Source organism: Lissotriton vulgaris, chromosome 4_1, assembly GCF_964263255.1.
Source record: "Lissotriton vulgaris chromosome 4_1, aLisVul1.2, whole genome shotgun sequence".
Classification (NCBI taxonomy): domain Eukaryota; kingdom Metazoa; phylum Chordata; class Amphibia; order Caudata; family Salamandridae; genus Lissotriton; species Lissotriton vulgaris.
The window spans coordinates 1,980,342,261-1,980,357,611 of record NC_141691.1 but is presented as its reverse complement, the minus strand read 5'-3'; the positions used below and the strand labels follow the sequence as shown (position 1 = coordinate 1,980,357,611).

The 15,351-nt window shown below is 44.3% G+C and overlaps 1 protein-coding gene across 1 annotated transcript in view; it reads right to left on the bottom strand.

Moving 5' to 3' along the window:
• Positions 1-15,351, bottom strand: part of LOC147724772 (lymphocyte antigen 6E-like) — a 73,407-nt gene that overhangs the window by 29,923 nt on the left and 28,133 nt on the right. The window contains exon 2 of the mRNA XM_086966291.1: positions 11,198-11,320. Coding sequence (XP_086822417.1) covers positions 11,198-11,320 — 123 coding nt within the window. The remainder of the gene's footprint in view (positions 1-11,197; positions 11,321-15,351) is intronic.

Genomic DNA, 15,351 nt, shown 5'->3' with positions numbered 1-15,351 from the left:
CTTAGTCATCGCCTAGTTAGTCCATCAATAGAACTGATGCTGACTGTACGTAGGGCAAAACTGATTCCTGCTATCACGTATGGCCACCTAGCCTATCCAGGAGCATTTGAGAAAGTTATCAATGCGGCCCAGATGAAAGCCTATAAGTCTGTGTTACAGGCTCTCAGACAGGCAAGGAACACCAGGCTAAGGCTGGAAATAGGCTTGAAACGTCCGGAGTTGGTATTACAGGGGGACTTGTTAAAATACTATATCAGAGTACTGAAAGCCCCTGAAAATAATCTTTAACATTTCTTAAATATTATATTTGGAGAAGCGGGCTCCCCATAGCACTCTAAGTTGGAACAAGGTATTGACCTACTGAAAATTGAGGGAAAGAGCTTGCCCCTTCATGAAATTCCTTATTCTGCCTGGGCCCAAGCTGTAAAGCGCCAAGTCCAGACCATTTCGTTGGAACTGGATCGGTCATCACTCCGGGACAACCCTCTCACACTGGCCCTGGATAAGTCATACATTCCCGGCAAACCCCAACCATACTTGCAAGACTCACTCTCTACCCAAGCAAGAAAGAAAATTCTGTATCTGCACCTTCTGGCCCTTAGGATCATGGATTTTAACCCAAAATGGGCACAAACTGACAGTACCATTGCCTGCCGATTATGCAACTAACGTAGAGAATCTTGGTTACACCTTTTATGGTGTTGTACAAAACTGGCCAGCGATCGCCACCGTTTGCTGTGCCCGGCCCTACGGAATTTGGGCCATATAACTTGCAGAGAGGCTTCAGACTGGTGCTTTTCAGAATCTACGACTTGTCTACTTGCTAGGGTCGGCAAGTTTATCCATCAAGTTAGAACTGCACTTGATTCCCATCAAAAGGCCACAGAACTTAAGGACCCTGTTATTTAGCAACGAGAACCATCTGGTGTTCTAATCATGCTAGTTGTCACCTAATTTAGGGATTTCTTGCAAAGCCATTGGAATCACTGGAATCAGAAGTCTAACCAGGGTCTTACAGGGGGCTTTTTAAGAACTTTTCTATTGACAATTGGCATTATGGAGAGAATAACCCTGTTGAACTTTCACACAACTTGAGACTCTCAGAGGTTTTCTTTTTTTTTTGTGCTTGCTTTGTCTTTTAACTGAAATTTTAACGGCCACAAAGCAGTAAAAACAGTTATTGCGCTATCTTAAAGCTGAATATAGGGTTTTAAATGGGGTAGGGTATTTTGGGTAGGGAGCGATGTTTATGTGTTCTATACTGTATAGATTTTAAGTAATTGCACAGTCAATAATGTTTTTACTTACTTACTTACTCTCTGAAAACTGGACCTAACTTGTTATCCTGAAGAGTTATAAGTACAACCCTTTACCCCCACAACAAAGTCTAGGTGGGATGGTGGATGGTAGTAAAACTGAGTCATTTGGGTAAATTCCTTTCCCCTCTCCTCATCTTTCCTTACCACCTAATATCCAAAAAGTGCTCCGTAACTGGAGCACTCCCTCAGAATGTATGCATATATGTATATGGATGTACTTAAAAAGAAATATCTAAGCTGTAGTGTCCCTGTCTGCAAGCTTGTTGGTCCTTTCTGGGAGCCTATGTAAGGCTCACATTGCTATTGTAGCAAGGCCCACTTTCGGGCTGAGAAAGAGCCTGTTTTTTTCTCAAGTCGTGTGCCAATCACCCATGTATGGCTTTGATGTAAGAAATCGTGTAATTGGTTAAGGGAGATGAAACCAGCAATTAACAGGTCCAGGCAGCTGGAAACTCCTAGAAGACCTCAGAAAGTTCAGGGCAGGAAAATGCCATCTTTCTAAAGGTAAACACAAGGAGATGATGGACGGAGCACTGAAACTTTTAAGACACTCACGCCCAGTCACAGATCTGGGTTGAATCCATCATCGTTCTTTGGCTCACTTCACCACCCCAGTTCAGACCCAGCCATATGCAAATCAGTTTTAACCCTGTTCCTCATGGGAACAGTCCACCCCAAAGTGCCAACTTGGGGTGAACAAAGCAAACACTTGTGTTTGCTTTATCTTTCTAAAGGTAGCATTTTCAAAATTGCAATCTAAAATCAGACTTTACCCTTAATGAGGTTTTTAAATTACAATTAATTTGAGCCCAAATATGGCATTTCTACCTGCTGTGATTCAAAAGTTTGCACTTAATAAACATTATAAGGTAAACCAATGTTATCCATGGAAGAGGTAGGCCTCGCAGTAGTAAAAAACAAATGTACGAGTTTTTCCCTACCTGGACATGTAAAACTTAAAATGACATCCTACTTTTTAAATACAATGTACTCTGCCATATACTCTGCCATATGGTTTTGTGGAAGCCAGTCTGCTCATGCTGGAAACTCCATTACCTATAATCCCCTGCTCACTGCTTTATCTCCACCCCTGCAGGCCAAGGATGGGTGGGGGAATTCAGCTCACCTGTGGCTGGCTGCTGCTAGCCTGCTCACAATTGATGCATGTAATTACTGTGAGCTCTTTTAAGCCCCATCTCCCTTCAAGCCAAGGTTGGTCATTGTAGCTGTTTTCCGGTGAGAACGATCGTTGTTCCCTGAGCTTTTGATATTCCTTGATTCCTGAGCTATAGTTAATCCTTGTGCCTGAATTAGCACTGCCTGCAGTGCTACCTTGTTTCCGGAGTTCCTGAGCTATAGTTATTCTTTGTACATGAATTAGCACTGCCTGCAGTGCTACCTTGTTTCCGGAGTTCCTGAGCTATAGTTATTCTTTGTTCCTGTTCCTGATCTTCAGCTATTTCTTGCTCCTGATTGGCACTGCTTGCAGTGCTCTCTTGACTCATTGTTTCCTGAGCTGTAGCTATTTCCTGTTTCCTTGAACCAGTATTGCCTGCAGTGCTACCTTGACTCCTGAAGCTTTAGTAGTTATCTGTTCCTGCACCAGTACGGCCTGCAGTCCTGCCTTGACTCCTGAAGCTTTAGTAATTCCCTGTTTCTGAACCAGCACTGCCTGCAGTGCTACCTTGACACTTGAGCCTTAGCTCAATTCTTGTTCCTGCCCCAGCACTACCTTCAATGCTACTTTGTATTCTTTATTCCTGAACCTGCATTATTCTAGTATAGCCTTGTAGCCTTTCCTTCTGTATATCATTTTCCAGTCCCTGCCTTTCTTCCCATTTCCTTGGTTCCAGTTCTAGTTTGCCATCTTTCTATTCTGCTGTCTTGCTTCTGTTACCTTGTATGTTTGTTACCTGCTTTCTGCCAAGTGTACCCTTTCCTGTTAAGCACTCCTTGCTAGCTCCTTGTCTAGTGTGCTTGTGTTTAGTTTAACCCAAACAGGAACACGCAAGGCAGTAACAGCTGTTACTGCCTTGCGTGTTCCTGTTTGATCGCCAGGATCCATGGGCACAGCTGACTCCCTAGGTGGTGTTTCTTGTTCACTGTGAGTATTGTCTTTGAGTTACAGTTATAACATCACCATTGGTATAAGCTCCACAGACCCTGCCTTTGCATGCATATCCTATATGTGGATAGTTTTAGTCGGTATCTGTAACAGCAATTGTGGGTGAGGAAGTTACTGAACTTCAGTCTTACCGTGCGGTGCTCGGGAGTGCTTTACCCTTCATTCTCTTTATTGTTAATGTTGTTTTATATATATATCTTGCACGTCTGTCCTGAGTGTAATTAGTCTGAATGCTAAATTGCCTTGTGAGTGCCCTTCCTCTCCGAGTCTTAGCCATCTTGTTCACGGTACAGGCTTCCCCTTTGGATCCCTTTTTCTTCTCAGACTCCCTGTGTGTGCCTGGGAAGCGCTCTACTACTCTTTCTGTGCACAGTACATTTTCTACCCAGTCCCCAGTCCTTGCTAAAGTCCCTGATTGTATTCCTGACATAGTCCCTGATAGCCAATTGGGTGTAAACCAATGTTGCCATGTTTTAGGGGGAAAGCACAAACACATTAGAACTAGCCATGAGTGGTAAAGTGCACATTGTCCTAAAAGCCAACAACAACAGTTCAGAAAGCAGGAGGGATGGACGCAAAATATTTGGGAATAACCCTGCAGAAATGACCAAGTCCAACAAGACCCCCCCCCAGCCAAAACACAGGGAAGACTAATTAGTACCATGAGGAGCTTCAATGCTTTGGCAATAGAACATGGGCTTCTCCTGCAGTGGCACTTGTCAGTTCTATGACCGTTTGAGCTCAGTTGATTCTGTTTGTCAACATTCTGCCAAGCTGCATGGCTGACCCATAAGGAACACTTCTCCTCCCCTGTGGACCCCATCTGAGAATCTCCTAACCTTACTTTGCTCGCAGATGCATCCCCATAAACAAACAGTACCACCATGGCCAACAAATGTTAATGATAATTTAGCCCACCCAGCAGATGTCTTCCTAAATGCAAGAGAAACTCTGTCCATGAGTCCATTCTGGACTAAAGCAGGGATGTGTCTTGGCCCCACGACTCTTCAACTTGTATACATCGGACATGGGGCAAGCCCCGAAAGATGCTAATTTGGTACCTCCGAGACTGGGGAAGCTGGTCTTGGGAACACTTCAGTATGCAGACGACACGGTGGTCATGGACCACACCAGGGTGGGGCTCCAAAGAGCATTAAACAGTCTTGCAATATACAACGTGGAAAACAGCCTACGAATCAACGAGAGCACGACAAAGATAGTAATCTTTGGTAAATACCATCACAAAAAACAAGCAACATGGTCTTTGGGTTAGCAACAAATCAGTACAGCCACATCCTATAATTATCTGGGCGTATGGGTGTCAGAGAAGGCCACTGCAGCCAAACATTTAAAGGAGTTAAAACCGAGAATTGACAAAATAATCCTGTCCCTTAGACGCCTTAGTCATCGCCTAGTTAGTCCATCAATAGAACTGATGCTGACTGTACGTAGGGCAAAACTGATTCCTGCTATCACGTATGGCCACCTAGCCTATCCAGGAGCATTTGAGAAAGTTATCAATGCGGCCCAGATGAAAGCCTATAAGTCTGTGTTACAGGCTCTCAGACAGGCAAGGAACACCAGGCTAAGGCTGGAAATAGGCTTGAAACGTCCGGAGTTGGTATTACAGGGGGACTTGTTAAAATACTATATCAGAGTACTGAAAGCCCCTGAAAATAATCTTTAACATTTCTTAAATATTATATTTGGAGAAGCGGGCTCCCCATAGCACTCTAAGTTGGAACAAGGTATTGACCTACTGAAAATTGAGGGAAAGAGCTTGCCCGTTCATGAAATTCCTTATTCTGCCTGGGCCCAAGCTGTAAAGCGCCAAGTCCAGACCATTTCGTTGGAACTGGATCGGTCATCACTCCGGGACAACCCTCTCACACTGGCCCTGGATAAGTCATACATTCCCGGCAAACCCCAACCATACTTGCAAGACTCACTCTCTACCCAAGCAAGAAAGAAAATTCTGTATCTGCACCTTCTGGCCCTTAGGATCATGGATTTTAACCCAAAATGGGCACAAACTGACAGTACCATTGCCTGCCGATTATGCAACTAACGTAGAGAATCTTGGTTACACCTTTTATGGTGTTGTACAAAACTGGCCAGCGATCGCCACCGTTTGCTGTGCCCGGCCCTACGGAATTTGGGCCATATAACTTGCAGAGAGGCTTCAGACTGGTGCTTTTCAGAATCTACGACTTGTCTACTTGCTAGGGTCGGCAAGTTTATCCATCAAGTTAGAACTGCACTTGATTCCCATCAAAAGGCCACAGAACTTAAGGACCCTGTTATTTAGCAACGAGAACCATCTGGTGTTCTAATCATGCTAGTTGTCACCTAATTTAGGGATTTCTTGCAAAGCCATTGGAATCACTGGAATCAGAAGTCTAACCAGGGTCTTACAGGGGGCTTTTTAAGAACTTTTCTATTGACAATTGGCATTATGGAGAGAATAACCCTGTTGAACTTTCACACAACTTGAGACTCTCAGAGGTTTTCTTTTTTTTTTGTGCTTGCTTTGTCTTTTAACTGAAATTTTAACGGCCACAAAGCAGTAAAAACAGTTATTGCGCTATCTTAAAGCTGAATATAGGGTTTTAAATGGGGTAGGGTATTTTGGGTAGGGAGCGATGTTTATGTGTTCTATACTGTATAGATTTTAAGTAATTGCACAGTCAATAATGTTTTTACTTACTTACTTACTCTCTGAAAACTGGACCTAACTTGTTATCCTGAAGAGTTATAAGTACAACCCTTTACCCCCACAACAAAGTCTAGGTGGGATGGTGGATGGTAGTAAAACTGAGTCGTTTGGGTAAATTCCTTTCCCCTCTCCTCATCTTTCCTTACCACCTAATATCCAAAAAGTGCTCCGTAACTGGAGCACTCCCTCAGAATGTATGCATATATGTATATGGATGTACTTAAAAAGAAATATCTAAGCTGTAGTGTCCCTGTCTGCAAGCTTGTTGGTCCTTTCTGGGAGCCTATGTAAGGCTCACATTGCTATTGTAGCAAGGCCCACTTTCGGGCTGAGAAAGAGCCTGTTTTTTTCTCAAGTCGTGTGCCAATCACCCATGTATGGCTTTGATGTAAGAAATCGTGTAATTGGTTAAGGGAGATGAAACCAGCAATTAACAGGTCCAGGCAGCTGGAAACTCCTAGAAGACCTCAGAAAGTTCAGGGCAGGAAAATGCCATCTTTCTAAAGGTAAACACAAGGAGATGATGGACGGAGCACTGAAACTTTTAAGACACTCACGCCCAGTCACAGATCTGGGTTGAATCCATCATCGTTCTTTGGCTCACTTCACCACCCCAGTTCAGACCCAGCCATATGCAAATCAGTTTTAACCCTGTTCCTCATGGGAACAGTCCACCCCAAAGTGCCAACTTGGGGTGAACAAAGCAAACACTTGTGTTTGCTTTATCTTTCTAAAGGTAGCATTTTCAAAATTGCAATCTAAAATCAGACTTTACCCTTAATGAGGTTTTTAAATTACAATTAATTTGAGCCCAAATATGGCATTTCTACCTGCTGTGATTCAAAAGTTTGCACTTAATAAACATTATAAGGTAAACCAATGTTATCCATGGAAGAGGTAGGCATCGCAGTAGTAAAAAACAAATGTACGAGTTTTTCCCTACCTGGACATGTAAAACTTAAAATGACATCCTACTTTTTAAATACAATGTACTCTGCCATATACTCTGCCATATGGTTTTGTGGAAGCCAGTCTGCTCATGCTGGAAACTCCATTACCTATAATCCCCTGCTCACTGCTTTATCTCCACCCCTGCAGGCCAAGGATGGGTGGGGGAATTCAGCTCACCTGTGGCTGGCTGCTGCTAGCCTGCTCACAATTGATGCATGTAATTACTGTGAGCTCTTTTAAGCCCCATCTCCCTTCAAGCCAAGGTTGGTCATTGTAGCTGTTTTCCGGTGAGAACGATCGTTGTTCCCTGAGCTTTTGATATTCCTTGATTCCTGAGCTATAGTTAATCCTTGTGCCTGAATTAGCACTGCCTGCAGTGCTACCTTGTTTCCGGAGTTCCTGAGCTATAGTTATTCTTTGTACATGAATTAGCACTGCCTGCAGTGCTACCTTGTTTCCGGAGTTCCTGAGCTATAGTTATTCTTTGTTCCTGTTCCTGATCTTCAGCTATTTCTTGCTCCTGATTGGCACTGCTTGCAGTGCTCTCTTGACTCATTGTTTCCTGAGCTGTAGCTATTTCCTGTTTCCTTGAACCAGTATTGCCTGCAGTGCTACCTTGACTCCTGAAGCTTTAGTAGTTATCTGTTCCTGCACCAGTACGGCCTGCAGTCCTGCCTTGACTCCTGAAGCTTTAGTAATTCCCTGTTTCTGAACCAGCACTGCCTGCAGTGCTACCTTGACACTTGAGCCTTAGCTCAATTCTTGTTCCTGCCCCAGCACTACCTTCAATGCTACTTTGTATTCTTTATTCCTGAACCTGCATTATTCTAGTATAGCCTTGTAGCCTTTCCTTCTGTATATCATTTTCCAGTCCCTGCCTTTCTTCCCATTTCCTTGGTTCCAGTTCTAGTTTGCCATCTTTCTATTCTGCTGTCTTGCTTCTGTTACCTTGTATGTTTGTTACCTGCTTTCTGCCAAGTGTACCCTTTCCTGTTAAGCACTCCTTGCTAGCTCCTTGTCTAGTGTGCTTGTGTTTAGTTTAACCCAAACAGGAACACGCAAGGCAGTAACAGCTGTTACTGCCTTGCGTGTTCCTGTTTGATCGCCAGGATCCATGGGCACAGCTGACTCCCTAGGTGGTGTTTCTTGTTCACTGTGAGTATTGTCTTTGAGTTACAGTTATAACATCACCATTGGTATAAGCTCCACAGACCCTGCCTTTGCATGCATATCCTATATGTGGATAGTTTTAGTCGGTATCTGTAACAGCAATTGTGGGTGAGGAAGTTACTGAACTTCAGTCTTACCGTGCGGTGCTCGGGAGTGCTTTACCCTTCATTCTCTTTATTGTTAATGTTGTTTTATATATATATCTTGCACGTCTGTCCTGAGTGTAATTAGTCTGAATGCTAAATTGCCTTGTGAGTGCCCTTCCTCTCCGAGTCTTAGCCATCTTGTTCACGGTACAGGCTTCCCCTTTGGATCCCTTTTTCTTCTCAGACTCCCTGTGTGTGCCTGGGAAGCGCTGTACTACTCTTTCTGTGCACAGTACATTTTCTACCCAGTCCCCAGTCCTTGCTAATGTCCCTGATTGTATTCCTGACATAGTCCCTGATAGCCAATTGGGTGTAAACCAATGTTGCCATGTTTTAGGGGGAAAGCACAAACACATTAGAACTAGCCATGAGTGGTAAAGTGCACATTGTCCTAAAAGCCAACAACAACAGTTCAGAAAGCAGGAGGGATGGACGCAAAATATTTGGGAATAACCCTGCAGAAATGACCAAGTCCAACAAGACCCCCCCCAGCCAAAACACAGGGAAGACTAATTAGTACCATGAGGAGCTTCAATGCTTTGGCAATAGAACATGGGCTTCTCCTGCAGTGGCACTTGTCAGTTCTATGACCGTTTGAGCTCAGTTGATTCTGTTTGTCAACATTCTGCCAAGCTGCATGGCTGACCCATAAGGAACACTTCTCCTCCCCTGTGGACCCCATCTGAGAATCTCCTAACCTTACTTTGCTCGCAGATGCATCCCCATAAACAAACAGTACCACCATGGCCAACAAATGTTAATGATAATTTAGCCCACCCAGCAGATGTCTTCCTAAATGCAAGAGAAAATCTGTCCATGAGGACAACAACCAACAGAGGACACTGATAGCTGTCAGTGTCAAGAGCAAGGCCGCAGGCCATGCACTACCTGGTGGTGGCTCCAAGCGGGGGCCTTGGGCAGGCCTCACTTCCAGCCTTGAGGCCTGCAAGGGTTTCCCTAACTGCTCCCGAGGGTTCTCTGACCTCTGAAGTTTCTCAGAGTGGGGGCAACAGAACAGATGATAGGCACCCTCCTAGCACTCTACCCTCGCACCAGTCCAGGGGTGGTAGCCTGAGATTGGGTCTTCAGCTCGGTGTCTGTACCCTGAGGCTGAACAGGGGCGATTGGCAAGTCTTTCCAATCCCTGTCACTCCATCAGGGCACCAGTACCTTCCATTTTGGACTGGTATCCCCAGAAACTTGAACTTTCAGGGCGGCCACCCTTCCCAGTTCTTGTAACTCTGGTGGTATCTCATTTCCCAGATGCAGTTGATGGGCATCTGGGGATAACTATGCGTATCCTCTGGGCCCTTACCCATCTCATTCTAGGAGCACCAGAGCCACAGGGCAAACAAAGTATTACCCAAGGGCCGTGCTTACCCTATGCACCTGTCCTCTTCCTCCACCATGGTCTGGCTAGCACCAGTATCCCTCAGAACAGTGACAGGGATCACATTCACTGTGATCTGATGGAAGGGATGACTCCCACCCTCAGGGATCACAAGCCTACCCTTCTGAGTCTATCTCGCAAGAAAGGGAGATCAGGGCATGTTCTACTCTTACTTGGCCATCCCTGTACAGTTTCCATCAGTGGGCAGTTCCTTGGGACAGACAGAGTTCCCCAGCTGTGGCATTAATCGGAACACTGTAAACAACAAGTTTGGAAATGGGGCACCCTGGGCCACACCTACCAGAACCTCCTCCCTGTTTCTCAGAAGGGGCACTGGAGCCTTTTGCCCCCTCTTTCTCTGGGACCTGTGTCTTCCTGGACCTCCCCCTCATTCTGCTGGGGAAACCTGAACCACCCTTCTTGGGGTCACTCTCGGGTACCTTTTTGTGGACCCTGGTGGTGTGCCAGTGGTCTGCATCCTTTGCAAGCTCCCTGGGGTCAGTGAGCTTACTTTCCACCAGATGTTGCTGCAGTTCTGTAACATAATTGCTAAAAATGTGCTCTCTGGCAATCACATTGTACAGCCCCTTGTAATAATTTATATCCCCGTCCTTCACCCAAGATTATGAGGCTTTAAACAAAGCAAAAATCCCAAACTAAGAACTCCACTTCTGATGTTTTGGGCATATTCCATTTACTTCAGTTTCTGAAACACCAGGCATCTATGTGGAATTATTATACTCCAAAGACGTCCATTCCCGGAGCACCTTCCAAGAAAGAAACTCACACATGAATGTGACATATTATCCCAAGACTTATCAGTAAGAGCTGCAGCCAGTATGATGTTGCACCTTTCCCATCAATAATGTAGGAGTTTTGGGATGAAATTGAGTAAACATTTATAAACAAAAAACTGCACAATTTAAAAAATAATCGAGGAAGAAAATGGCTGCACATAGTTGATTTGCCTGAAGAAAACAATAATCTGCTATGGCAAACATATTACATTGTTTTTTCGAAACCCCCCTTTTCGTGGAATAATTCAGCCTTGGAGTATGAGATTTAGCTTTAAGAAAGAAGGATGAGCTGAGATATGCCCTACACACCTCACGTTCGCTCAGTAGGTGAAATTGTAATCTTTGAGTAGATTAGACATAATCAGACATTTTTCAAGATTGGACCAGAGAAAAGAAGCCTCAGCCCAGTTACTGACACTAGCATTGGATCCAGTTTTCTGCTGTAAGCATCATTTTATTAGTGCACCACATAAAATGTCCAAAATCAGACAGGCCATACAAAGAGGTGTCTTAGATTGCAGGGCCTGGCTGTTGCTTAACCCTCTTTGAATTTGGAATCATCCTATCTCTTCATGACACATACCTATTCCAGATGTATCCAACACTGTCATGCAGACGTAGTTAGTCAAGGAGCAGTTTGATGTCTTGATGATACAGTTGACATTGTCGGTCTGAGAGTCGCAGACATAGCACACGACTGAATGGGCTGAAACAGAAACAGAAACATATTCATGTCATCCACATTATGAAGGTATGTACTTTAAGCAATCCATAAAGACAACATATTGATTTGACTCAACTTATAAGGTTGTCAACCCAAAGCTCGCCTCCTTTTCATGTCTAGAGACTATAATTGCACATCAACATCTCAATAGATATTTTCTTTAAGTTTCCTCTTTATCCAGCAGAGAGAGCTTGGGTCATTATACAGGATTGTGAATTGTGGCTACCAGCCATTGTACAAAACCCTAAGAAAGCCATCTTGAATAAAATGGATTCCTGGAGGACATGCTGGCTGCAGTGTGTCTACTGAGGGGAGGGACGGCGTAGAAGCAAGGAAAGGGCATGCAGAGCTCACACAGATTTAGATGTGCAGATAAAGGGCGGCTGTCAGGGTAAAGAAGAAAGTCTTACAAAGGCCAATTTACCCATGGCAATAACATACACTAAAAGTATGGGAGGCGGTGTGAACTGATCATCAGCCTTATCTAATGATAGCATACATTCCTGTTACATCCTTATTCTGTTCCAGGTTCATTGATGTGTTATTGGCTGACATTGTTCATATGGAATCCACTTTTCTATTTTACACACATAAGGCAGACCTAATGCAGATGAAGACCGAGCTCTTGGTGCACTGCTACCTGAGTGTTCTCTTTCTGCATATTGCAAATAAAAATATAGGGCCTGATTCACAAAGGTAAACATACACTTTTGTGTAAGTCTGCAGTTGTTTGTCATTCACAAATGTATTTTACTAGTAGGATCTTTATGGATGATTTCTTATGGTTCTTTCTTACAATAATATACAAACCCATAACACACTATTAGGTGAGAATTAATATTATACTACCATGAAAGGTGAGGTGGGCCACAGCGCATGCCATGTGTTATCTTGATTAAAGGTCTAAGAGTATTTACAAGGACAGCCATCAGGAGGCTTCTCATCTTTAGCTGTTGCTTGAGTCACTGCTAAAATGTCTGTTTCAATCTTCATTTGAGATCTGAGTACCACTGGTACTTTAAAAGTATGAGCCACTGTCTTTGGGACTGCACAGTTCCCTTTATCATGAATGCCCTTCGTTTTTTTGGCCATGATGTGTTCAAAAGGGATCAAAGGAAGCTTGCCTTGTGAGACAGGCACCTTTCACCAGAGTTGTTTATTTTTTATTGATTTCCTCTTTGAATCTCTGAATCTGTTGAAGTGCCAACGTGCTAAGTCGCCATTGTACCCTTGCACACAGAAGGATGAATCCTACAGCATTAGTGTGGGAAACGATGGATCAGCCTTCTTAAGTGCAAGCAGCATGGCATGAATTTTTGTGAGTTGCTCAGTGCAATCACCTAAAGTTTAGTGTCTGTATACAGCAATTGAAATTCACTGGTTTTCAAAATTTCCCTGCAATGCAGAGAAAGCTGCGGAGTATTTTTTTTTAGTAACAAGCGCATGCTGTGCAAAGTTATCCATTTTGAACAGTGAGAATTTTTCTATGGAGCGAAGCATGCTTCAGCTGTGGAATACAAATATGATTTGTAAGCAAAAGGAAATGTCTGTGCATTATTATAAACTATGGGGCAGATTTATGAGGCCCTTGCGCCACGTTTACGCCGCTGTTGCATCACGCAAGGCGGCGTAAACGTGGTGCATCCCTATGAACGATTTACAACGTGACGCATCTAGGCAGATGCGTCACGTTGTAAAGCCCTGCGCCGCTTGTGGGCGTTCCGGCGGAGGGTGGGCGTTCCGGGGCAGGTGCGCCTCGCAAAAGTGGCTGAGTGAAATCTATGAGATTTCACTCAGTCACTTTTAAGCCAATGCTGCGTCAAAAGCCTGCGCCTGCTTGAAGCAGGCGTAGGTCTTGACGCAGCATTGTTCAAATAGGGCACCCCCGAGCCTTGCTGGAGCTGCGTCGCGCTTGCGACGCAACTCCAGCAATGCGCCACATTTCCAGCACAGATGCGTCAGGCATCTGTGCCGTTTTTGCACCATGGTGCGCCGCATAATAAATGCGGCGCACCATGGCTGGCGGAGCTGTGGCGCACTGTGGTGAATGTTAACTGGCGCATCCCTTGGGATGCGCCAGTTAACATAAATCTGCCCCTTTGTATGTGTAGCCTGAGGAACTGGAAAGAATTCTAATAAATAGGTTTGTGTTGCTATTGCTAGTCTTTTATTCAGGGGCAGATTTACAAGTCCCTTCCGTCACTTTTGCGTCACTTTTCTCATGTTAAAAGTGACGCAAAAGTGGTGCAAGGGGCTTGTAAATCTGCCCCTCAGTCTCTAACATGTCTTCCTGGAGTCCAAGTGAGATTGCTGTGTGTTTTTCAGTCCACTGTTTTTAAGAAAACGTGGGAGAGATCAAGGCCTACAAAGGCTTTACTTGATTGGCACAATGTGGTAATTAAATCTTTCGTGAGTTAAGAAATCTCGTCAGAGTTTATAACTTTCAGAATGTATTTGGAGGCTCTAAGGTGGGACACCTCTGCAAGGAGTCTGGTGCCAGACCCCTACCTTATATGGATCATTTTTATACGAAGAAAACCACATTAAAGTATGCAATTTTATATTCTTTAAGTTCATTTTGTAATTGTGTGGTCACTATTGACATTATTAAGTCCACCTGTAACAGGAAGTGAAGTATGACCCAGACCAGTATGTATGAGTATTTAGGGATTTATTTCAAATATAGCACTTTAGACAAGAAAGTGTGTCAAATATGTTCCGTATGGTTTCCCTTCTCTCGCATTCGTTCTCCCTTCATCCTCTTCCTGTGGCATGTATCTTCGCAGCAGGCTAGGGGCACCCTCAGACCACTGCCTACTCTTACAAAATGAAAAGAAAACGTTTTATTTTATATTTTGAAATACATACCGTTTTCTTTAAGAAAAATGGACATCATTAAAAAAAAGTTTTTTATTTAAAAGCAATCATAGACATGGCGATCTGCAGACCCCAGCAGGCCACCATCCCTATAATTTTTGTGATTCCCAATGGGTCATAAACTACCTCATGAATATTGAAGAAGGTTTATGCGTGACCCACAAAACAATTGCTAAATGTTTTGAACACACATTTATACATTGCTGTTTGCAATGACTTAATCGCTAAATTTGGCTATTTGGTACTCGCAAACCCTAGGATATGTACATCCGGCCCCTAGTTCTCTGGCTAAGTTCTATAGAAGGGTCCCGACATCTTCATAAAGGGAAAGAAAGTATGTACAGGACTAATATATATGACTATATAGCAATTTATTTTGAATACAGCACTTTAGGCGGGAGAGTGTGTCAAATATGTTCAGTATGGTTTCCCTTTTCCCACACTGGCTCTTCCTTGGTCCTCTTCTTTTGGGCATGTATCTTTGCAGCAGGCTAGGGGTACTTTCGGGAAAACATAAAATGTTTATACACCTGGTAACACTGCCAATGAGGATGTGCCATGTCGTAGTATATATACTTGCAAATATGCTTCCCCCAGTGTTGCACTCCTCGAGTGGCACCACTCAAAGGGGAAGATACAGTGGGCCTAATTATGTGTTTGGCGGACCATAGAACTGCCAAACGTGTGGTGGAGGTGTGGTGGCGGTCTAGGACCGCTGCACCAGTGGTCTGACCGCCGTATAACAACTAAAGTAGTTGGACCGCAGTAGGGCCACCCCATCATTACGGATCCGCACTCATCAGCACCGACAAACATATTATGGGTTAGCTGTCAGATTGGCATGTAAAGGGTGGCAGAGAGTCAACAAAGGTGACCCTACAAGTCCCCCTGTTGCCTCAGGGCTTTTGTGATGCATGCCGGGTGGCACATGGTGGCACCCCTGTCTGTATGCACTCCCTGTTTCAGCACGGCATGGATTTTACAGTCCATGCCGTGCTGGAACGTGCTGCGGCTGTCCCACAGCACAGCCTTTCTAAGCCTCTCCTATGAGCCTTTGAAAGGCAATGCCGTGGGCAAGTTGTAATCTGGGCAGGAATGCCTGCCCAGATTACAACTTGTAAACCCAGCGGTTGGTT